General features: G+C 38.2%; 1 protein-coding gene across 1 annotated transcript in view; it reads right to left on the bottom strand.

The window, feature by feature from the left end:
* Window positions 1–640: 640 nt before the first annotated feature.
* The window catches only part of EXOC2 (exocyst complex component 2), a 127,291-nt gene continuing 101,474 nt past the window's right edge, over window positions 641–26,457 (bottom strand). Inside the window, exons 24-28 of the mRNA XM_048939216.1 lie at window positions 12,212–12,267; window positions 8,952–9,074; window positions 5,785–5,846; window positions 4,172–4,231; window positions 641–2,246 (exon numbers count right to left, since the gene is read on the bottom strand). Of these exons, the coding sequence (XP_048795173.1) occupies window positions 2,153–2,246; window positions 4,172–4,231; window positions 5,785–5,846; window positions 8,952–9,074; window positions 12,212–12,267 (395 nt within the window). The 3' untranslated portion in view covers window positions 641–2,152. The remainder of the gene's footprint in view (window positions 2,247–4,171; window positions 4,232–5,784; window positions 5,847–8,951; window positions 9,075–12,211; window positions 12,268–26,457) is intronic.

Raw genomic sequence — 26,457 nt, 5'->3', positions numbered from 1 at the left:
TTTTTTTTGCAAAGCCACACTACTTCTTTTTTTCTGAGGAAATGCAGCAACCTGCTGTACCTCAGCTATGAAGTCCTCACAGCCCCAACTCTCCTTCCACAGAAATGAACTTTAAACTTATTCAGTTTCTTCTTTAAAGCTGGATTCATGAAGATCTGGTGCTCTGACTTGACCACCAGCATTTACCTCCAATCAGTTTGAATTGAAGCAGTGCTTTGATTCTTCACATGTTATTCTTGTTTACAATTCGTGACATGTTCCACAGTGTACTTCAGTAAGGCAACTGAACACCAACATCTGAAAGATCTCAGGTTTTAAACACAAGCAACAAGGTGATGCAACAGGGAGAATGATGTTACAGCAAAAAATGCCCAAAGCTCTATTATGTTAGCACAGAGAATAAGTTAAGTTTTCAATACTTATGAGCATTTCTAATATAAATTTAGGAAATGTAGAGTCTGGTAAACTTCATAAAGAAACCTCATTTCTTGGAAAGCAAGGAATTCAGGAAAAGCTTACAACCATCTTTCTTAATATTTTATTATTTTGAAGGTAATCTTATAGAATTGGACTAATTACTTGTTAATATTGGGAGCTGACACTATGACCAGCTTCAAATACACAACATTCAACAAAACAACACTGCTTTAGATGTTTAATGGCTCTCCCTGTTAATCCAATAATAACATATGTTTCAAACAAAAAATGACATAAATTTCAGACTTCCATTCAACACTATCATTACATAGGCACAATTTTTAACAAGTAAATACATCAGTATCAAGCTGTCTTCCACAGCATTTCATAATTACTGGAGCTGCATGTTATATTTTTAAAGCGTGTAACTGGACTGGCAAAAGACAAAAGCTGACATAATTGAAAACTCAATGCACAGTTTCTGCAAGTACAGAAAGAATACTGTATCATTTCTGTATGGTGTACTTAATGTGTGATTTCAGTTTTAAAATTAAACCCATGCCACTAGACTGCTTTATATTAGTTGCTTCCTTCACGTTTTATCAAGTCTCAAAATGAAAGTCAGTGTCAAATCTGGTCCTGCTTCTTTGTTGGGAAGACAGCTCTTAAACTTTGTGTAACTGTAAGCTAATAGCAGCAAAACTGTTCCTGTCCTGTTCACCTCCAAACAAATTCAATAACTGGTGGTGAAAAGAGGACTGAATAACAAGAGAGAAGGGGAAGACAGTGGTAGAAAGACTGTAAGAACAAGAAGAGATAACAATAATGAGAATTAAACAGCAAAAACGACATATTGTGCTCCACCTTAGCTTACCTACCACCAGTCAGAAGTACTTACTACTATAGTTCTTAATACTAAAGAATATTTTTAAATATTCTAAAATATTCATAACAGCTTCTACTAATCTCAAACTCAGAGCACTCTTCTGTTAGTGGTCAATGACAGGAAAGCTTATTTCAATTGTGAAGGTCTACACCAATACTCAAACAGAAGGAAAACACTAAAGATAAAGATCTGTCTAGATAAAAAGAAAAAAGAAAATAAAAGCCTTCCAAGAAATCAGACTTAATGACCACTACAACTTCAGATGACAGCAGGAAAAAAAGTTGATAATTGTTAAGCACAGAAGTAGTGGTATTCTCCAGCATACTGTATCTGGATACTTATAGTCACCTGTAAGTTGTAATCTTTACAGCATACTTCTCAATTATTTGCAGAAGCTGAGTCTTCCAGTCACTTACATTAGCATTGCTCCACATCTAGAAAGGAACAGACTGAAACACAGAGCAGCATGCGTAATACTAACATTTAAGGTGACAGTTGCTAAAAATACATTCAAATATTTTTAACAAATGAAACTGAGATTACAGCGTGTAAATAAATAAAGATTTCTTCACGAACATACAGCCAAGAAGAGTGTATGTAAACAAAACTTAGTCCCTTCCACCGAATGAAATACAGTAGACAGAAAACTATTTTGTCAAGATAATTATGAACAGAACTCTCACTCAGCAGGATACCTCATGCCATTACTCAGAGTTGGATCTCATCATTTCTTTTTCAATGAAATTCCTTCTGATTTCCTCGGGGCCTTCAAAGGAATCAAAGTAGTACAGAAAAATGGGTGACGTTTATTGGTGTGCATCTGTTGAGTTCCCTGTGTTGTGTCGACGTCTATGTTTTTATCATTGCTGATGAAGAAGTTTGAAAACAGGTCAGCTGCAAGTGCATGCTGCTTTTAAATTTGTTTAGCAGCTCTTCCAATAACCTGCAAAAAGAAATTATTTACAACTTCTGCAGATTCTGAAAAGTGAACGATTGCCAAAAATGTTGACTATTCTGTCTGCGACTTCAAATACATTGCGTGCTTAAATGAAGAACCTAAAATTTGATCAGGTTTAAATACCTGAATCTTACAGCTACCGAGAACTACAGCAACTATGATGGGATGATCTGTGACGAGAGGAGGGGATACAACTACACAGATTTCATCAAGGCTATAAAATAGGCTTTCATATGCCTTTCCATCCTCATGAAGATCACTTTCCTTAAAGAAATGCATATGCAAACTACAATGGCAAAATAAATGGAAAAGAGGATGATACAATACTGCTGTGAGAAAACTGTCAGACTATGTGCCATAAAACCTGTATCCCTACAACAGCTAAAGCTTTTGGCTTGCAGCTGAATTGTGAATGTGAGTTATACAGCTTGCCTTTGGAAGGTATTCCACAGATTCCTGTTAAGGATCACGGCTGAAAGATCAGAAATGGAATGGCTGTTCCAGGAGAATTATTAATTCACTGGCAAACACATACCTTTAACCTTTCTAGATAACAAAGTATGTGTGAGCTCATTTTGGAAAATAGCAATAGTTTGTTGCCAAAAGGGTACATGGTACAATGGATGATATTTATTATAATTCTCAGACTGCAGTTTTGATTACTAAACAGCTAGTAACAAAATAAATTACAGTGAATGTCAATTAAAAAAACAAAACAAGAACAACTTGCACCACAAAAATCAGCATCAGCTTCTTCAGAAAGCCCTTTGGAAGAGCGTATGGACACATTCATTATTTAGCACCACAGTAATGACTGAATAAACAATCAGCTCTAAATTGGTGCATAAATGTATATTATTTTACATAAATACATGTAGATAGATTTTAATGAGCTGTGTGGGATGATGACAATTGACTTCTAGCAACCTGAGAAATGCAACAAGTTTTATGCTGTCTAAGGCTCAGAATTCTGTGACAAATGTAAAAATGAAGTAGTTCTTGATTCTCATCTGTCTGACAAAGTTCACATACTTGTGACTAATGAAAAAAAATCAAAACCCAAACAACCCTACAGGTGTTGCTGAAAGTCTGAGTTGAAAGAACTGTCTCAAAACTGATTCCTGTCTTTAATTGGGCCAAGTAAGGCAGCAAAAAGGTATCTTAAGATTTCTTAAGTCTTGTGAAGAGTAGTTTTGAATAGATAGAAGACATCTGGGAAAAGATGGTTTGCAGACCATAGGTTGTACAAAGAAGCTCTACTTTTTTTCTAATATACTGACAACAAATCTATCCTAGTTTTACCATATTATTCTTTATCAAGCTATTCTTGCAAAATAAACAAATACTACATTTAATGCAGTGCAGCAGCTTGGTTCTCAAAGTTTGCTATGGTGGGGAATTAAGAACCCCAAATGCCTCCTCCTGATGTTAAGAAAGAACAAAAGACTCTACTTGTTTCTAAAAGGAAGCAAGCCAATTTTGCGAGTTGCCCAAATATCAGCCACCAAAAACTTGCACTTTGTTACTTAGTATTTTCTTTATTGCTGCTAAATTCGGTAAGATAAGACAATATACCTCACAGAAACAAAGATCAGCGTGGAAAGCTAAAATGAACTGACATTATAATATAAACATAAAACTACAGAGAATTGATCAGACTAGAATGAGAAAGTGACATATGCTACAAAGCCACTGGTCCTCTTAATAAATTAATAGGCCACAATGAACAAGTATTCAGGTAACATTTAACACTGTCCGAAGAGCCTTCTAACACTGTAAATCAGTGTCAAAACCAAAACCAGGGTCAAATACAGTAAAACTTAATCCTCTTCTAGTAAAGCTCTGATATGAAGGTAAATAGCAATGGCTCCAGAAAGCAGAAGAAAGACAAGAAGGTGCAGTATACTCACTTTTTGTCAGCTCCACTTGAGATCTGAGGCAAAGCTTCCAAGGCTTGCTTAAAGCTTGAGCTGTAAGGAAAACAAAAATACTCATATTCCCTTGGTAAAAGTCTCACCCTTCAGCTTCTCTCTATCACTTCATGGAAATACACTCTATTTTAGCCCTTCTTATTTCAATATAAAACAGAATGTTAACTTGGCACTTGACGTTCATGTGCAAATTAAACAAAGTGGCCATGGGCTCAAGCGGGTCTCTCAACTCTCCAAACATGATGTAAAACAGACACAAACAGGAGATGTTCAATCCCCCGCTGATTTAAAACAGTGCCTGATGCCTCAGACCCTTGAAGAATTACAGATAGTTGCTAGCCTGCCTTGTGCCTAGAACATAGCGAAGGTCTTCTGGTCCAACCCTCCTCTCAAATTAGGGACAACTCTGAGGTACAGGAGGTCTCTTGGGGCCAAGTCAAATTCTCCACGGAAGGCAGTTCCACACCTCTCTAAGCAACAGATGTGGAATAGAAGAGCAAGGAATGATGCAACTTCTACACAGATTGATATAATCTTCTCAAAAAAATTAAAATGGTGACTTTATGCCAACTATTACCAGAAGAGTCCAGAAATAAAGAGGCATTTATGAAGCTCCAGCTTCCACAGTTCACTCTGCTGAATCATATATTGGTGAGAGACAACAGCAACTTCATTTTATGGTGCCAAATAGCTTACATTTAGGTCTATGTCACTGTCAGGCACTCAGAACACGGAAGCAAGTTTTTTGAAATTGAAATCAGTGACACCATAGAATACCATCATATGTCTTTATGAGGGCCTCACGTTCTGTAATGCCTCCTAAAAAATACTGATCAGATAAAAAGATTAAATTGCAATCTGTGTTAATCCTACCAAAAGCGTAGGCAATCCCAAAAATACTCACTCAGAAACTTCAATTAATCAGCATTACTCAAAACTGCTGACAGCTACCATGGTTTGTGTTTTTACATGCCTTGACTGCATCAACCACTGATGCTGCTAGCGCTTTTCTTTCTCCATTATACTACCGTATGTGTGAGCAAGTCCTCCACTTATCTGTGGTCTTGCACCTCACTGACAGATTCCAAAAAACCTTCTGAAGCTTTCATTCTAATAGACAGTGTAAAGCTGAATTCATTCTCTCTCATGAGGTCTGTCAAAAAGAAGAAGGATAGTATACAAGCTTGTGGAAAGCCCTATTCTCCATGTGCTTATAAGGGGATCCTATCAGTGTCTGGTTCTACACCCTCCCTGAAGTGCCTGGCAGACTCTCTGTGGTGTGCTTTAAGACAAATTGGATAAAACTCAGTGACGACTGCTTTTGCTATTGCATCAGTTTCCTTAGTAGGTCAACTAAGAGGTTTGGTTTTTTTTCTACCTCTCATTTGCTAAGGACGAGGAATACCTGGTTTGTGTCAACAAATTCAAATCAACTGATAAACCTTTAGAAGTAATTAATTTTCCACATGCATATGTAGTATAACACATACTTTGATCAATCTCTTGAAAATCTTTAATTGACATCACGTATTTTTGCACGTTTAGAAAAGATTCCATTACAATGAAATAGTAGAAAATGTAGCAGAACTTACTTGCTGTCAGGAGTTAGATATATGGCCACCGTATCCCTCAAAGCACAGATTTCCAGTCTTGCCTAAAGACAGAAATACAAATACTGAAACAATGACATAACACCTTCTGATCAAGAGAATACCATTATCCCAAACCTTCATCTTTCTTGGAAGTAAAAAAACATGCTACAGTTGTGAGTAGCCTCAGCCTGTAACAGTTCATTTCCTGTATTTCTGGTTGCCACACTGCTTTGTCAGTTAGGAGACTGCAGTAAGGAACAATTTCATACTTTTGATTCAAGTCAAACGGTTTGTACAGTCACTATGCAGCAGTCTAAAAACATTGCTCTGTCTCCCAGTAACAGCAATAAAGCTTTGATTTTGCTCTCTTTTCTGTTCTGAGATAGGAAGGAAGAGGGATGCAATCTTAAAAAAAAAAAGAAATAACACAGTGAGCTTGACTTCTCACTGAATGGCTTGCCCAGGGAGGAAGGAAACAGGAGTACAAAAGTCTGTCAATATATGTTTTATTCTTGGCTTCGCTGTTGAATTTATTTTTATTTTTTTCCATCAGATGAGGAAGTAGAATGGTTCTGGTCTGCTTCTTGTCTGTCACCTGGTGGGCACACAAGCTTGGGGATGTCACTCCTGCATGTCTAGGTACATGGCAGGAACTAGATGATCTTTAAGGTCCACTCCAACCTAAGCCAATCTGTGATTCTGTGATGGATTTCACCTTGACCACTCTCCACCACACATAAAGGTAGACAATGAAATCAAAGATTAAACAAAATCCATAGATCTTCCTTCAGTCTTTGAAAAGTAACTGTTCTCATCACAGAAGTTTTATGTGAAACAGAAATATTCTGAAAGTGATCAAGCATTTCATTTAAATGATAAAGTGAATTTCATCCAAATTCAGATTCAGTTCTTGTTCATCATGAAGGTACAATTTACAATTTAGTCTAGTTAGTAATTACAGATCTATATTTAAACCAAATTTATACTTATATTACTTTTCCCAAACAAAACTTTTATAATGCAACATAACAATTCTGATTTCAATTAAAAGTTTTGGCTTTTATGTCTTCTCCTTGTCTCTCCCCTAGGTAGAAAGCCAAGAGATTAATGCTTTTTTCTTGTGCCAGAACATTCTGGCACAAAATTCAAGATAGCTACCCACCAATTTTATACCCATAAGAAATGTTATCTCACCACAGAATGTTTCACCTTTTTCTGTATAGTGCTCTAAGCAGAACAGTCTGGGACTTGAGACTCGAGTCCTACACATGAGATTTTGGAGTTTTTCCTAAGTTCTAGGAGATAGCAGTAGAATTTAGGGAGGTGATTGTCCCTCTCTACACGGCTCTTGTGAGGCCCCATCTGGAGTACTGTGTCCAGGTGTGGAGCCCTCAGTACAAGAAAGACATTGAGATTTTGGAAAGGGTCCAGAGGAGGGCGACTAAGATGATCAGGGGGCTGGAGCACCTCCCCTATGAGGACAGGCTGAGGGAGTTGGGCTTGTTCAGCCTGGAGAAGAGAAGGCTGCGGGGTGACCTCATTGCAGCCTATCAATACCTGAAGGGAACCTACACCCAGGAGGGGAGTAAACTCTTCAAAAGGGCTGACAACAGCAGGACTAGGGGAAATGGTTTTAAGTTGAAGGAGGGAAGATTTAGGTTAGATGTTAGGGGGAAGTTCTTTACTAGGAGAGTGGTTAGGCCCTGGAACGGGCTGCCCAGGGAGGTTGTGGATGCCCCGTCCTTGGACGTGTTTAAGGCCAGGTTGGACGGGGTCCTGGGCAACCTGATCTGAATGTGTATGTTGGTGGCCCTGCTAGGCAGGGGGGTTGGAACTACATGATCCTTGGGGTCCCTTCCAACCCGGGTGATTCTGTGATTCTGTGATCTGTAATGTGTTGAGTTGGAAGGCATGCATAAGGATCACTAAGTCCAATTCCAGTATCATGGGACAGTGTCATGTTCTCAGATTTCACAGCCTAAATAAACATGATGTGAAGGCAAATCCTGTGAAAATATGGGTTACTTGATGTAGATATACAGATTCAGACTTCTTTTAGGGAACAGGTCTCTTCACTCTTCACTGACCAGGCCTAGATCACTCCCATGCTGCTGCTGACTGCCTTGAGTTGAGTGACATAGATTTTCAGTGTTCAGAAGAACAGAAAAGGAACAGAAATTTAGAGAAGGGAGAGAAATTCCTTTCATTTATGAGTCTAGGCAGCGAGTTCATACGATGGGTCAGTTTGTCAAAAATGATATACAGATATTTCTGCTGCTGATCACTGGTACTGTTTTAAACTAGCAGTAAATCTTATTTGGATGTCATCTTCCTATGTTAATTGTCTGTCACACGCAATTACTAGCAGCAATTGGAAAATAAGGCTTTCATTTGGTTACTTATTTTCCCATGATAATGTAAGAATGCTGTCACAGACAATAAAAAATGGGGGTCGGGTATTCCTGCTTGTTACAGTGACAGTAATCACTAAATCAATGGGATTTGCTTTTTAATACTTATTTTTTTTCAATCTTTCTTACAGAATCCTTTAAAACTTATTCAGTAGTAAATACAACTACCAGTTCTGTCACAAATGAAGAGGGCTGTGTAAGGGTATCTGTTGTACAGAAATAGTGATCTGGCAAGTGACCAGTTCTGCTAAGACCTACAGGATCCTACCCCTATTGCATTTTCAAGATTTAAACTGTCAAAATATCATAAAATTGCTTCTTTTCTCTTTAAAACAAAACTGTGATGAGACAAAGATAGTTCATTAACATTTCAAGCAGATATCATTATGGTAGTTTGGGCAGCTTGATCTAGCCACAGATGCTTCTGCCCATGGCAGAGTGGTTGGACTAGATGATCTTCAAAGGTCCTTTCCAAAACCTTTCAAAACCTTTTTATGATTCTATAATGCTTTTTACCTTATAGGATATGGGTAACCCTTTATGCACTTAGATATAAAGACAATGCTAAAATATAATTAAACCCATGAATTAATATCCCGAAGGGCATTCAACCATAAATCTTAGAAAGAGGTTGCAGTCTCCTAGTCTTTTACCTTGTTCTCACTGCTACAAGAAATCCAACAAATACACAGGTTATACTGCTCTGTTATTTTCTATTCTAAACTCCAACGCTTGACAGAACAAAGTATTCAGTACCTGTAAAGCTCCATTTCTGCTGAACGATGAAACACACTGCATCAGCCGACTCAGTTCTTCAGAGACTGCTTCTACAATCTTTGACATTACTCGAGGAACTAAATCTTTGGAAATGGTAAACACCTGATTTTTATAAAATGAGAATCATGAGCACATTACCCACATTAAAAGAAACATTTTATGAAGTAACATTTTGTTAATAAAAAACATAAAGCGCTTTGATTGAAAGGACCACTGTTAACGGACAAAGCAATTTCAAACCAAGAGGAACCTGAAGCATTTCTTTTGGCACTTGCCCCGTGCTTTGACCAATTACCTCTGTTAATAGCAGTGTCAGTTATGTAGTATATGATACTGACAACTTTCTCGCAATGCCTAAAAGCAGTGGGATGCCAAAATATCTGCTCTCACATGATGCTTGCAGGTAGTCACGTCACTGCTTTGTGGATTGTACCAGGCTGGGTGACTGACTGACCTGATTATGCATTCAGCAACATTTTAAAAAAGCATTTCACGATTTTTTTTGGAGTCCTTTAGATGTGGCAAAGACTCAGCTGCACACTCGCCTCATCACAGTAAAATGGCAAGTGTCTTGATGCTCTCTGGTGGAGATGAGTCTTTGAAAGGGTTTGTAAGTACAATGGTGGCTTTTCGTTCAGATATTTTTCCCCTACTGAGAGTTGCTTATTTCCAGGCAAAAACGTTATGTTACTGTTTTTTCCATGCATTAAGATGACCCTCTAAACTGTTTATTTACAACTTTTTAAAGTGATGCTTGGATCTGCCATTTGAGGTTCGGAACAGCAACTGCAACACAGCATCATCATCACCACAGAACTACGTTTTTAGATCGATGCCTAAAGAAGAACCTGAAGTAACTGTCTTCCTTCAAGCTTACATTAAAGAAGTGAGAAATTGTTGGTGAATTAAAGCATGGTGTTCTACTTAGTACTGGAGAAAATGCAGGCCAAGAGACTGGAACATAGGAGGAAGTGAGATTATAGGTTAAACAGATCATGAACTTACAGGTGAAGATAAAGTTGCATCAAAATTGTATAAGGTTGGGAGGAAATATGAGAAAAGATATTGACAGTAATGTGACTAGAGTGCTAAAAGAGAGAAAATGAACTGGATAAAAAAGGGCACCCAATGGTGTTCACTGACACTTGCTTTATGTTTACAGAGACCAATCAGTGGATGCGAGCAGTGAGGCAGTGGGTGGTGCATTTCAGAAGTGGTAACAGTGCCAGTGGGTCACCTCTGTTGGTGCAGATGTTTATGGCAGGCTCTTGCTCATCACTGGTGAAACTGCAGAGCTACTGCTGATGACTGTATTGAAAAATGTTGTGTTTTAGCTGAAAATTTGCTCTATCAAATAGTCTTATTGCAGTTTTTCTATCTGTTGTAGCTTCCAGTGAATTAAATAGGAGGCATTACTTTCGGAGTGACCTATGCATACCACTGCTATCACTGCTAATTCAACACACAGCCTACTTTGTGTTCTGACCCACACAAGCAGGGCAACTGACATACTTAGCGGTACAGTGAAAAAAAACCCAGTGCAATAATTTGTAAAGGGGTCATCTTAATCAGCAGCAAATACCACAGAGCAATTCAATACAGCATACTAGGAACACACGTAGAAATTTTCTACTGAGAAGAGAGTATTTGCGCCCCTAACAAGTACTCTTGATGTTACTATACAGAATCCAGGAAAAAAAAAGTTCTCAGCAACAGTGAATCATCACAAATTTGCAATACAATGTCCTTATTTTGATTTCAGTTAAACTTGAATTCAAAGGCAGGAAAACAGTTTTCTTTCCACTTCAGATAATGCTTGCTGTTCAGCTGATGGTTAATTTTTGCTGTTTCAAACTATAGAAACTTACAGCCTTGTGAACTAAACTTAAATCTTACGCAGCTAAGAGAATTTTGCCAGAAAACTGTGTAAATGGGAGTTTCATCTTGACACACATTTTCACATTTCTGCAATATTTCACATATCAAAATTTACGAAGCAACACTCTATTTGGGTCAAAGTCAGTATCAGTCTCAGTAAAGGCAGTAAGGCAGTGCACCTTTCTGCAGCAGAATTTTAATAAGAAGGTCTGTTAACAGGATTAGCTAAATAAGTCACAGGTGGCTCTGAATCTACAAAGCTCGTTTTTATTTATTAATTTTAACTATGCTGAAAAACTGCAATAACAAATGCCATGTTGTTTTTTTTGTTTTGTTTTTGTTTACTTCTTCATTAAGAAGCATTTGGTAAAATCACCAACGCTTGCGTGAAAACTGCTGTAAGTATACACTGAAAATCAAGCAAAAATATTGGGAGTGATAAAAGTAACTTTTTTGAAAACATTTAATTTACTATGATTCCATTTTTTTTTAAATTTAAGGAGGAGTAAAACAAAAGCCTGAAGTGAATCTTACCAGGTTTTAGATATATGTGAGAGTTAGAACAGCTACGTTACTGATATTTTGGAGGTATTTCTAATAATACATAGAAATACAATCACAAACACATAATGCCATGAACAACAGTAATCTGAAACACTCTCGTTGGTCAGAAGGAAGGAGCTTACAGAAGAAGCTGCAATTTAAGGCCATAAAAGACCAAATAACTGCAACTCTACAAGCTGATTAGTTTAATAATATATATTTTAATATATACTCCCTATCTTGAGCCACTGTGTACCTAAGCATTTTGAAGGCTGCGTCATACAGAGATTACAAAGATTTCTGTTTAGCTTTTCACTTTTTACCGTAGATACAAGAATGTGACATACACATTGCCTTTTCACTACAAATGATATATATTGAAAATTCCTTTGAAATTGATGCACAAACTTTTCTCTATTGCTGTGCAAAATAAAGTTAATCAGAGAAAGTGAGCATTATCTTCATCTCTTTCTCCCCCTCTTCCTCCCTCTGTCTCTCTCCTTGCCCTGTATGGAAAGGGAGGAACTCTGCTTTAGATTTTGGCTTTCTTTTTCAGAGAGTGGAAAGAATAAGGTACTCCAAAATGAATAACAGTGTCACAGAGGATAAACAGGAACTGTTTATCACCTTCTGCCTTTAAAAAAGTTAGCAGTTTCATACTTGGTTGGCTAAAACTAACCCAAAGCACTTACACCAATAACGAAGATAATTCAACAGATGGATGATTTTCAGAAGTATGAAAGACAGAATTTACCAAGCACAGTACACTGAAATTATTTGTATGAATGTAAGCATCAAAAAATCTGAAGTTGTCTCACCTCTGCATGCACAGCAATGATATTCACTAACGCTTCTTTCAAATAGTTTCTGACACCTGAAAATAAAAACAAAAAAGGTAATTAATTACTTTCATTCTGTTGTCTCAACAAAGTCATAACATTCTCCTGTTCAATACTGTACTTTTTTTTTTCATTCCTTTCACTAGTACTTTTGCAATCAGAGGTAGAAAGAGAAAGTTCTATAGCCACACCACTAGTCTATTTCCTTTTTCAAATCAAATGGAGAAAGGCACATTTCCCTACAGCAAAAGCAGGTTCCTGTTTCAGTATTCTTCTCTGGCAACCCAATTTCACCACTGTGCAATTTAATAAAAACCTAGCATCATTAAGAAATAACTTCTGGATGTCTTGCTGGAAGACGTACTGTGGCAGAGAACATGCACAATTTGGTAAATTCTAAGGAAATGGAAGAAAAGGGTTTACATACAGTAATCATCATGAAAGTGTCACTACTTTATACCTTTATATCATTACATAAACAACTATATTATTATTGTAGATGGAAATAGCAAGGATTTTTGTTTCTCTGAAGGTGCTTCAGAAGATATTACTCATGACAGTTTATAAGAAGATGTCACACCTTTCTTAGTAGAAATTTCCTCTTGGGGAAAGTGAAGAGATCAAGCAATTTATTTACCAAGCATATGAAATGATTGTCAATTTAGAAAATACTCTGAACAGGAGGACATTCAGCAGGGTATGCTTCACAGCCAGGACAGGCTCTGATTCCCCTATGCCACTGTGGATCTGGAGTAACTTTGCAGAACTAGATTCCAGGTCTGGAAGATCTAAAATGGGCAACAATCTAAAATTTGCCTCAATTGCTTTTCTGGTGACTCACTTTGTAGGCAAAGACAGATTAGAAAGCATTTAATTCATTGAAGTACATATAAAAAATGAAAGTGTAATGCAGTAATGAGAAGGTTACTGATCCACACGACAGATCAACTTCTAATTTCAACTACTCCAGCACGAGAGAACATTAAATGACCCCATCACTCCCTTCAGTAAATTGAACTGATAGTAAAATATGAAAATCTTGGACAAACACTAGTGCAACTGCATAGCTCAGAGATCACACTGTGATTAACACTGCTGTTATAAAAACTACAAAGCAAACCTTTAAGTAGTTCATCTTATTTACTCCACTCTTCCTCTGATCCTACTACGAAAAATCACTTTCAAAAAGATGTATCTGAGTATATAGAAATGAAATGCTCTACGAGAGGATACAGTAACATTTCACCATCACCAACTCACTTGTGGTTGATCTGCTTTGTTCAATGAATGCTGCTCCCACAGCCCATCCCAAGATCTTAAAGGAGACACTTGTTCTTTCTTAGACAATTATTATGGAACAAATATTTTATAAGAGGAGGACAAAAGGAAAACAGGACGCCCTTGCAGGAGGTACCAATGCATATTTCCTATGTCTATACTGTGAGATCCGATGCAGGCTAGAATTCAGATTGGAGGGTTCTTTCTGAAGCAGCCACAGATCTCTTGAGGGATACAAGAATGTCTGGGTGAGGATGCAGAGGGAGATGCTTGGTAATAACTCCTATTCCAACCTGCTGACAACCTGTAGCTGAATTCTGCACCCAAATCTGTGAATCAACACAACCCATTTTCAAAACTCATGGCAAAGAGACAAGCATTGAAGGAGACTTCACTGTTTACTTTCTGAACATACAAAAGAGTCACAATCTTTTTAGACAGAATGTTTCAACTTTCGCTTGGGAAGAAATGCAAATAACTGTCAAAGGTAAAGAAAAAAAACAAGTATTTCTGACATATTCCAAAATGTTTCTAATGTCTTTTGTTGCTAACTTTATCCTCTTCCTTGAAAAATCTGTCACTCTTTCCATTTCAAGTAACCCTTAACAAAACAAACAACACAGTAAATAGGCTTCAAGCGTATAATTTCTCGTTATCTTAGTAATTTTTTTGCAACAAGGAAGGGAGGGAGGGAGGGAGGAATAAAGCAATAGCAGAAATTTTATAAACGTTTTTTTCCTCCCGTGTAACCTGCAAAACAAAGTAAGGATGCTACACACCAGTACTTGAACCACACCAAAAGATAACAGGTATGTGTGGAAATGCAACACCCCCTTCCTTTTCCTCTGCTGCTACTCTCCCCCTGCTTCACTCTGCCCCAGTTTAAATCCTTCACAGGCTTTGTACCACAGAGGATAAAATTTGTATCACCTCCCATAGCCAACACAACTCCCCAAGGCACCAATCGGTGGTATGCAAATCACATCAAGAGGTACAGGGCAGATTTGGGGCCTGGTTTGCAGTTAACCTCAGGGTGCAAAGCTTGATTTCGGTCTGCATACCAATGTGGTACTCAGCTCCTGGCTGTCTTCTGGCATCTTGCGACAGGAGGACCTTTCATGTGGAAACAGCGTGTTTTTCTTTGCGCAAACGCCAGGCAAGATAAAGGCTTATACGATCCCTTTCTCTAAGGATACTTGAACACTGCTAAAGCATGTTCATTTGTCAGTCAAAGTAGTACTCTTGCACCAACCTGCTTCTTCTCCAATGCAGCAACTCTCGCACACTCCAACTCTTGTACAGCTGGGAGTTGCAATGGAAGTACAGAGAGTAGGGCTGCTGCGTGAAACTGAGAGCGCAGGTGCATGTCTAAGGAGAGGAGGCCTTAGGACATGCACCTAATGTTGAGCTGGAATATGTGTCATCACGGAGGTGAGTGAAAAGCTGGGATGCATACAGACTGAATGAGGTAGGTTGCATAAGAGGGTGACGTGGTTTGAAGGAAGAATCCTCATTTCCCACCCATCTCACCAAAGCTAATGAGGTAGCATGCCTCCTCGTGTGCTTTTGAGCAGCTTGGCTCTGCATAGGAGCTAATTCTGCCTGCTGTTGATGCTGCTGCTGAGAGCATCCAAATTAAATAGCTTTTGACTGTGCTAGTGAAGGCTGCCTATCACCTCTGTGTGAAGAAACCTTCCATAACAAAACTAGTTAAAAACTCAGTGGCAGAGTTGGAGGCTAAAATTAGGTACTGTTAATTTGTACAAATGTGAAATACTAACGTCAGCAAAATCAGCACCAGGTTTTAGGTATCTCTGCCTGAGATGGATTACATAAATTACCTTAAATGGAATAGAAATGGAACCTACAGTAAAAGCAAAGTGACAATAGCATACTGTACATTGCTAGCCCATCCCAGCTGTAAGATAAAACCGTTAACTAAAACCTCACTGAAAGGGCAGAAGCAGACATTTTATTGTGCATCCATTTCCTTACATTTGTCCTTGGACAAAAGGGTGAGCTGGGAATTCAGTTCTTTGCTGCAGTTCCAGTAGCTAGCAGTAATGAGATTTTCCTAAGGTTCTGCTATGTCTTCAGAACCAGGAAGCTCGGCATAGGCTCAAAGATGTCCTCAGTTTTTTAGGCTTTGCAATTTAACATCAAAGAATTAAAAACAAACTGCACTAATAACAGTAGTAGTGCTATGCAGCTTAGAGATAGTCCATGCACATGAAGCTGTAGTTGCCTTAACTGTAGCACCTAACAGTCTGAAAGATCCTGTCTTGATAAGCTAAATCAACCAGAGATGGAGAGAGGGTGCAACTGTACTCCAAAAATATCAGTAAGTGGAGGTAGTCAGGGAGAGAATGGAAAAATAGTTGAGGTGAAGAATACTACTGGAACAGTGAAGAAAGGTCTAACAGAATGGACCATCAGCAAATTTAGGTTGGAAATTAAAAGTAACCATGTAACAGGTTTGATTTCATTTTGCTATTTAATATGTGGTGGTATGAAAAACATTGCTGTCTGGGAGCCAGTTTTCTATCTTGAATAGAGTGTGAGTAAAAAGGGCATTTCCCCCCCCCAGTCCTTTTTTGTTATTTATGAAGGATTTTCATTTTTGCATTTGGAGACAAAGCCAAACATATCTGAATGTCAGGACCTGCAGGCATAGTTAATAACAATACTATATTTTGAACTACAATTAGAAAATATCGAATTTCTGATTTATATCGCTGCACTGTTTGTGGCAAGCTTTGTTGAAGCAAAGTATTACTTTTCTGGAGTATGATTCAGTGGAAATACAAGCAGTGGCATCCAACTGTGAATTTGTTGTGAAATTCATTTCAAAATGAAAAAAACTCTGTCTAGAATAGAATTTTTGTGCAGCTTTCTCTACGACTGTTCAGCAGCCCACGCAATTACAGTTTTTGGGACACCACGTTGCCAGTTCTATTATACAGCACTGAAAGGTAATGCAGCATATAACTGTAGGTTGCAACTATTAGGCTAATCAAGTGAAACATAAGATTCTTAAGTTTAAAATACCACTTATTTAGACTATTGAAGCACAAATACAATACCGTTTCCTAGCTTCTGACAGAAACGTGTTAAAGAAAGTCTCAACAAGCCCTTGCAATTTCTCTCAAGAAAATGTTATTATTCTGTTAGAGTACAAATGCAGTCCACTCCCACTCTATTCTTAACATCGAAGAATCTGACTTGCTAGAGAGTTCCAGCTTTCATTAACAAAGAGCCATTAATGCTCTAAAGAAAAATGGATGGGAAGACTTATGATGTAAAAGTGAAGGACAGTTTCAGCCATCAACTATCACAATGGCTGACAAACTTTAAAACAGCATCTTCCAATTTTGGGCCCTCCACTGTACTCTTTGCTGGTAAAACCTCTAGCAAGTTTATCCATTAAGTTTAATTTTCAATTTACATCACCGATTAAAATTTTTACAAATGAAGTCTGTCAGAAAGTCTACATCTTTGAGCAATTGTAATGCTACTGTAAAGCTGTAGCAAGGATGACTGTGAACTATGGGAAAAGGAAAAGGGAAGAAGAGTTGTGGTTCTGCGGATTAACAGAAACTGAACTTCTAGCCCACTAGCACAGGAGTCATTCAGGAGATGTTCCGAGGGTGTAGTGCGACCAGTTGTCCCACATGCAGTTCTAAGAGCTATGTTTCCCCCAAGTACTTAGATGACAGCATTCTACTATGAAACCTCCAAAGTGACTGAATAAGCATGCAAAGGTTGGAACTGCAACGTCGTATGCATAATTCTAAGATGAAAAGAAGCTGCAAACACTTGCACACACAAATAGAGCAAAAGCTGCACACATGCTACAAATGAACCCACAGGATGATTTTTTTGTGTGTGTGTGTGCCAGAAGCTAACTCAGTTCTTCAAATGATCCAAAGACTAAGAAAAGAGGATATGAATACTAAACATTTTTCACCTCTTCTGCAGGCTAGAAAACTCAAGTTCAAGGAATGAGTTGTCATCCTGCTAGGGCAACAGAAACACACAGGAAAGTGCATTTGCAGCTTAGGTTTGACATATTTTAACTCTAGTGAGAAGGGGATCTTATTTGAAACCAACAGCGCTGAGAGGACTGGGAAGCTAACTATGCCTACTCTGTGAAAAGGAAGAGGGCATGATAAAAGATGCAACTGTTTAAGAAAACAGGTGGTGTCAGAAGATACCCCAATTCAATGGCAACGAAGCCCGCCCCTGATGAGGATTAGAGAATACAAAGGGATGAAAGGAAAAGGGTTCTGATGTAAACTCACTGTCACAACGAGGCAGGAGTGTTAAAAGCCGTTTCACTTCTATGGAGGAGTTAGAAAAGTAACTTACTGCAAGCTCTACAGTTTACCTGCCACTCAAGCTCGCTTTTTATTGTTTAAAAAACAAAGATAAATTTTCACCAAAGATGAATGCATGTTTTTTTTTTTTTTTTTAACACACTGACCAATTACCAGACCTCTTTTGAGCGAGTCGACCTAAACTCTGAGACACAAACAGAAATGAGTCTTGGGCAGGCACAGAGCCACCAATTCAGGAAACATCAGGAAGCATTCTGGCCTCAGTAGGAGGCCAGTACTTGCTTTGACAAGTAATTGCTTCTGATGGCCACAATGTTTTTAGTGCCTCTGAAAAGTGAGCACTGAATTTGCTCGCCTTGAGGCTTGAACATGACTTGGTACAGCTAGGAAAATTGATGCCCGGGAGCCTGCAATTTCAAATTTTAAAGCCATCCAATTGTATGTAGTATTTGTACAATGTATTGTTCTATTCGGCGTGTTATGCCAGTAACAGTCAATTAATCTGAAAACTTTTTTTTTTTTTTGCCTGATTACTTTCTGATAAAAACTTTCCTCAAAAATAACAACAAACAGAATTTGTCGATCCAAAAAGATGAATGTTTTTCATACCTACTTGCGTTTGATACCTGACGTTTCATTTGCTATGCTGACAGTGAATTTAAGAATAAAAACACATAAAGGAAGGTAAACGGGGAAAAAAATATTTCAACTGCTCCATTTTAAGGAATGTACCTGCTTTTAAAATTATTTGATACACGTTATTTTCAATTTCATTACACCCTATTGCCAGACTTAACTGAGATAATATTGGAAGTGTTCACCTCCAAGCTTCAGAAATACAGTACTGCAACTTTACATCTGTCACACAGAGTGCTTTGAACTGTCAGTTAAGTTCCTGCAGCTCTTCTCTAAGTTTTTAACCTGTTAAATGAAACTGCTGGAAAAAAACCTGCAAACATCTACTGCAAGTCGTTAATCACTGCTGTGTAGTGCACAGTAAAAAAGAAACTCAATGGTAGCCACAAAGCCATGTAACTTCTTTAAACAGTCTGATTTTAACTGTTGAATTTCCTCCAGGTTCTGCTGGGGCAATATTTAACAACTGTTCTAACTAACTATTGTGGCACAATTTCTAGTGTGATTAGGATGTTTTTCTTTCCTCCAAGAACTCCCTCTTACACAAAAAGCACTATGGGCGAGCTGGATACTCCATGGGACAGCGGCCTATTTTTATGATGGCAGATCTTGTAACTCACTTTGCCACACACCTAACAAGACCAATCCTACTTGGCAGAGCTTCCCCTTGCTCAGCTGAAGTGTCCTGACAAGTTGAGTTGTCCAGTGCCCAAAACACACCACAGAATTTCACTTTCCTACCCAGCCTAACCTTACCCATAACTTGTGATTCAAAGCAAATAATGTCTTTTTTGAAAACTAAAACTATAAACAGGTAAGACAATAGGTGGGAGGGGGAAGAGGCATTAAAAAGCGAAACACTGTTTGAGGTCACAGCAGGTCAGCAGAGAGGTTCATGTTGTCTGCACGTAAGTTGCTAGAAGGATTTCAAATAAATCAGTGCAAATATGCCCTGGTACACAAACCTTTAAGAGATCTGCAGGACAGCTCTATGTTTCCTGTACTTACAGATGACTCCCTGAGACCAGAGCAGGAGGAAGCTCTAACCCTTGACTACCTTATCCCATGAATCAAATGGGAGGCAGCACAGAATAAAAGTCCAAAGAAAAATGGATGTGCATTCAGAATAAACATAATTTATACTGTAACTTAGACACAAAGTATTTCAAAGACTTGGGCTACAGAAACATGAAGTATCTATAGCAAAAATTGTTTTACATTATGCTGGTGTTGTGAAACAGTTTGAAATGGAAGTATTTCACTTGGGTTGGAAAAAAAATATACATAAACAAGCAATTTGGATTCAGAATTAACCATTCAGGATTAAATAAAAGAAGGTTACATGTACCATGCAGTTGAATTAAAGCGTTGTTTCTCAAAACTATTTAGAAATCTAACACTGACAATAAGGGAAAATTTAATGTGATTAAGAGCCTGTTTAATTCAAACATACGTATGAACTGAAAGAATGAAAATTCACTTACAGATGAAAACTTTGTGCATTTCTAGAACAAGAAATTCGATTTGTCTCATTAGAAAATGCTCTGAATTATTGAATATTTCTGAAAACAATTTTAATAGCTAGCCAATATTTCCAATTACTGCAATGAAAACAAGACTTCATTTAGAAAAATGGTCTTTTTATTTCCAAGAAGCCTATGGGTTTCAAGATAGCCTCCTAACTGTGGAATTGAAAGAAACTTAACTTGTTTGCAGACATGAGTCTTTCATGAACTGTAGCACTTGTATGTGAGTATGTCATGCTCCTTACTGAAGTGTCCCCACCCACACAGTGTTATCACCTAACCCAACACCCCACAGATGTTGAAAAGATTAAAAAAAAGAAGTAGAGACGTGACTGGGAATTTCCCCATGGACATAACAAAGCAGCTCACTTGTACTCTTTACAGCAGGTTTCTGCCTTCAGAGACAGTTGATAGGAAATTAGCTTCAAGTACTGGTACTTACAGTGGCCTGTTTTCTGAATTAGGGTAGTTATACAAAATTTTTTTTTTTTCTAATTACTACAATTTATTTTTTTTAATCACGCGTTGTTCTTTTTCTTTGATAAAAACATCTCTAGTACACTGCAAGATCCCAACAGTAAAACACCAATGTCTGACAGTAACTCTAAAAATATAACTCTACCAGGTCACAGCCTTTACCACAACTAAAGCTGCTTGATTTATTCTACTCTCTCTTCCTTTTGACTCGAATAATGTTCTAATTGATTTTTAAAAAGCTAATAATTACATCTAGTAAAAAAAAATAATGACCAGTGCAAAGAATGACCCTCAGGTGAATGTTATTGCTTCTGCTCTCTCCAAAATAAGAAACACAGACAATGCCTCCTAGAAGAATTAAATGGATGGCATCAGCATAATCAGTAATTTTTTTATTTTGCAGTAAGATTTATGTAGTCTGATTCATAGAACTACTTTTGCTACTTCCAAACATGATTATATGTATTATTTAAAAATATGTGCATAGTATCACCAGCAAGCAAGCACAATCCTAATGGAAAGACTGAAGTTGAAGGAAAGCCATTATTTAAAATTAAAGTGAAACTGAAGACACAGTTACAGTATTCACAGACTTTTACGGATTCATTTAGAATCATAGAATGATAGAATAACCAAGGTTGGAAAAGACCCACAGGATCACCCAGTCCAAACACCACCAATAATTCCCACTAATCCATGTCCCTCAACACAACGTCCAAACATTCCTTGAACACCTCCAGGATCGGTGACTCCACCACCTCCCTGGGCAGCCCATTCCAGTGCCCAGCCACTCGTATAGTAGCATTTGATACATCTGAACCAAGTGAAATGTAATATGAACACATCAATGCTACTAAAGCAGAAAAAACAGACAGTGACTCCAGAGCCTCATTTGAATTTAACAAAGAACACAAAAATTTTCTCTAGGCCACTTCCTGCTATTGCTGGAAACATTCCCTCCTTTAAGCAGAGATGGATTTCAAGGTACTGTACTAAGTGTTGTTTTCAGAACACATTCAGAAGAAAATGTGAACGTGTAGGCAAACTGGAAACTCTCTGGAGAGATTACCCACTTATTTAACCACATTTCCTGTTTTTTTAACCCATTTGTCCTAAGTCAGTCCTTAACCACTGACAAAAATAGATATAAGTGTGCTATTAATAGTTCATTAGTGGGTCTTTCTTGGTAAGACTGAAAATGTTTTCATAAATCTATTGTTCATACTAGCTCCATACTAATTAAAGTGAATAGAAGTAATGTTTACTTGAAATTATCCTCTGCATAAGTCATGGTAATTACAATCATACAACACCCTAGAAATCAGAGCGCTAAAAAAACTGCTGCTGACCTAAAAAGTATCTATTGAAAATTGAAATTTGATGAAGAAGTAATAATTTGTAAAGCACCTGGGAAAATGATTTTTCAAAATGCAGTTCTGACACAAGTGAGAACAAAATCTAAGAGCTGTGAGTCAGGACCCGGCCAAATACTTTGAGGTCTGAGGAACAGAGCAGTACGATTTTGAATTAGCTGCCTTGCTCTTACTTTCAGCCATGATACTGTTGATGTAACTAACTTGCTGAATGTCATTTGAAATGCTTGGCACGGGTGGTAGCTACAAAACTATTTTCCAGAATGCAAATGTAAATTTTTTAAATGTAAAAGCTTTCGAGACTTGCATTTATTTGTACTTTGTGAACTATTTTAATTCAAACAATAAAAAATGTCATGATGTCCAAAGAACCTGAATGTTTCTGTGTTTCAGAAGGATAGGTGTTGCAAGAGCTCTAATGACTGCCAATACCTTGGTTAATATCTTCATCAATGCATGAACATCAATCTCCAAGGAGACACTGAAATAACTGGAATGATTCTGTGCCCACATGCATAGATTACACTGAGATGTACTTAGAGGAGAAGCTGCTGAGATGGTTGTGAATTTTCTGCTGCTTCATCAAACCCGGATCTGAGGGACAGGTGATGAAGTCTGTAATCCAGAATCACAGAATCTCCCACTGGGTGGGTGCCACAAAGATCATTGAGTCCAACTCCTGGATCCACACAGCAACATCCAAAATTCAAATCCTATGTCCAGATACTTCCTGAACTCTAGCAGCTTGCGGCCATGCCCACTGCCCTGTGCAGCCCGTTCCATGCCCACCACCCTCTGGTGCAGACCCTTTTCTTGACTCCAGCTGCCCTCCCCTGACGCAGCTCCATGCCGTTCCCTCGGGCCCTGTCGCTGTCACACAGAGCAGAGCTCAGTGCTGCCCCTCCACTCCCTGTGAGGAGCTGCAGCCGCCATCAGGCCTCCCCTCAGCTCCTCTGCTCTGGGCTGAACAAACCCAGGGACCTCAGCCGCTCCTCATACATCTTCTCCTCCAGACCCTTCAGCATCTTCATAGCCCTCCTCTGGATGCTCTCTCATAGTTCTATGTCCCTTTAGTCCCACGATGCCCAAAACTGCTCACAGTACTCACACTGAGGCTGTGCCACTGTGGAGTAGAGTGGGACAATCTCTTCCCTCAACTGGCTGCCAATGCCATGTTTGATGCACCCCAGCATACGGCTGGTCTTCCTAGCTTTCAACTTGCTGTCGACCAAAGTCCCCAAATCTCGTTCAGTGGTGCTGCTCTCCTGAGTCTAAACCCCTGATCTGCACATACAGCCAGGACTGCCCCTTCCCAGGTGCAGAATCAACACCCACTCTTGTTAAAATTCAAGTGGTTGGTGACTGCTCTGTTTTCTAATTTGTCAAGATCTCTCTGAGGTATCTCCATCCTTGATGGAGTCAACAGATCCTTCTAATTTAGTATCAACAGCAAATTTGCTCAAAACACCTCTGGTCTTCCATCCAAGTCATTTATGAAAAGATTAAAGAGAACTGCCACTAAAACGGAACCCTGGGGAACACCACTATTGTCTGTCCACCAGCCTGATGTACCTTCATTTACTATAACATTTTGGGCCTGACTCATCAGCCAATTGCTCAACTGTTGCATTTGGTGTTTGCCTAGCTCACATTTTGTCCAGATGGACACCGTGAGAAACAGTATAGAAAGCTTTACCGAAATCCAAAAGACAACAACCAAAGTGCAAAGGGCGTTTTACCAGCCGAGATCTGAAGAATGTGAATGAAGAATGTGCAGTACTACACTGAGAACTGAACCATAAAGACTCTCAAATTACTTGAATAATTACAGAATAAAACACATTTCAACCCTTTAATCTGATACTAAAAAATGTAAATGGCAAAAGGCAAACAAAGTAAAAAAACCTTATGCCATACAAATAGTGTACATATATGCCATATATAATGCCATATACAAATAGTATACACAAAAACATCAACAACAACAAAAAACAAAACAGAACTTAATTTTGAGCTTACAGTTGTCCATACATCTTCAGTGTAAGGGTACATAGGTATTAGTTCACCCACATCCCTACTTGTAAACAAGAGCATCAATGCTTAGCTGAGCGCTTAAGATATAGGACCCATGGGAGTTAGACTTTTTGTTGTCATTTAATTATTAATAACAGTATTCAGGACAGTTGCAGCCATTAAACATTTCTCTGCATGCACAACTGCTCCATCAATGTGGCTGGAACCCATATAACACAGCCTTGATGCAGTCTGAGAATACAAGCACTTCAGGAAAAACAATGTGCTGCAACACAGATGCAGCAGCCTACAAAGAAAAAATTAAACCTTATTGTATCTACTTCAGCATTAACAACGTTGGGATTGTTGAGTCTTTGTTTTGCTTGAAATTAAGTGCCTGTGTAACTTGAGATTATAAATTATCAGATATTTAAAGTAGCTGGTATGAAGTAGGTGAAACAAAACTGTGCTATAAGAGAAGACAAATACTACCAAAACAAAATCATTGTTCTCCCTGAGTGGGAAAAATTGGCTTGAATAATGAAATTAATGTACAAGATTCTTAAATACAACAAATCCTCCTTCTTCATATGAATACACTTAATCATGTCTCAGTATTATCTTAAGTTTTCCTATTACCATCTGCTAGCAGCAGGATGGTTTCCAAAGCAAAAACTGCTTTATTATCTTCAAGGAAAATTTCTGATTCTTTTTTAAAAATAGAAACAGATTTCCTCCCTCTGCCTCCCTATAATAGTCAGTGCATTACATTTCTATGTCCTGTTATCACTAGATTTCCACTTAAGAACAATTTTTACGCTGGACACTTTTCTTTTGATACGGTAGGGAATGTTAATAACTAATACATAAGGTGCTGAAAAATCAACAGAAGACATTTCTGGTATGACAAGGTTGCCAGCAATTTCAGTAGTTAATGTAGGGCTGAGATGCTTCTGTGTATCAACATTTCACAAAATGGGAACCAAATAGGTGTTTGCTTGCTGCAGAACGTCTGTAAGTTTTCAATCTCTCTAAGCAAGAGAAACACTGAGGCAAGACAAAGTACTGTACATGAGAGGGGGTGGACTGTTTAAGCACATATATTTGATATATGTAGGTTGTACAATAATGCCTTCTACTTATTTCCAAGAAAACCACCGCAGACACAAAGAGGACAACGACACTGTTTGATAGAGCCAAATCTCAGCTACGAGACACAATTTTTCAATGTAGTCACCACCTTTAGCTGTGTGTTTTCACTAATGACAAACAAGAGCATGCATACTACGCTTGCAAAAATCCATATGTCTTGTCTTCCACATTGCTATTGCCACTGCTGAGATGCACTACCCACTGCCCTGCTTTGTTCACATCCAGTCTCTGGTCTCTGTAAACATTCAACAAGCACCTATGAACATAAATGGGTGCCATTTTTTCCTGCATGGAGGAAGTCAGTGACACACCTTTGCTTCCCTGCCAGATGCCATTGTGTCAGACCGCCCCTCTGCTGCCATCTGTCACATGGCAACAGAATTTAATGGAATATTGGTGGGAAGGTTCAGCATCTACTGCCATACCACCAACATCTGCCTCTGATGTCATAGGCCCTACATAATAAAACAGGAGGCATTATTTTCAGAGCAGCCCCCACATATTCCAAATATTTTCAAAAGCACCATCTCCACCAACACTTCTAATGAAATAAAGTTAGAGAAAACTGTCTAGGAAACTACTTTGCTGCTTAAAAGTCTTTCTGGGTTTTATCAGACTTCAGAACAATCAAGGAACCACACAACAAAGCAAGTACACAGCTGGTGGGCTGTGTACATTTTAAAGTATTACGACCTTCTGAAGCTAGTAATCATGTTCTTAGATAGCCAGTATTCAAACTATCCAGTACTGTATGTCATTCACTTATGTCATTCACTTATAGGATTTTCCAAATTCCTGACAAGTGAGCCACTGAGGAAGAAATAAACTAATTCTACCTCTTCATAATTTTGATATAAGGTTACAAACAGCTTAGTGCAATAACTCATTGTTTTCAGTGGTCCTTGCCAATCCCAAGCACACCTCTCACTTCACAGATGCTCGTGTTAATGCCAAGAGATGTGAGTGAGGGGTCAAAGCCAGCAATAAAGACACTTCTTTATACTACTATTAGATGTCCTGATGTACGAGGATTTATGTAATGGCAAGAAATGAGGATTTCAAAAAGATGTGTTTCACAGCAAAAAGTGGGTAGTTGTAAGCACCACAAGGATACTGAATGACCAAATCATTGGGAAAAGCCATCATTTCTTTAATTCTAAGGTACACTAAAATCAACATCTTTATCAAAACTGAGAACAGCTGAATTCAAAAATCTTAAGCAATATTTCCTTTCATTAACACAAACCAAGCATAGTCTGCAAGAATATTAATTTATTTCTTTCAAACACATCATTTTTTAAGGCACCCTGAAGGTGTCCTTTCATGGTTTTATAAAACCTAAAATTATTAAAACCTTTCAAAACAGACTTGCTAAGGAAACGGTGTGTTCTTCTCAATTCCTGAAGTTACTGTTACAGTAATAATAGCCTGTC

This window comes from Lagopus muta, chromosome 3 (genome assembly GCF_023343835.1).
Source record: "Lagopus muta isolate bLagMut1 chromosome 3, bLagMut1 primary, whole genome shotgun sequence".
NCBI lineage: Eukaryota > Metazoa > Chordata > Aves > Galliformes > Phasianidae > Lagopus > Lagopus muta.
The sequence above is the reverse complement of the archived record's forward strand: the minus strand, read 5'-3'. Positions and strand labels throughout refer to the sequence as shown.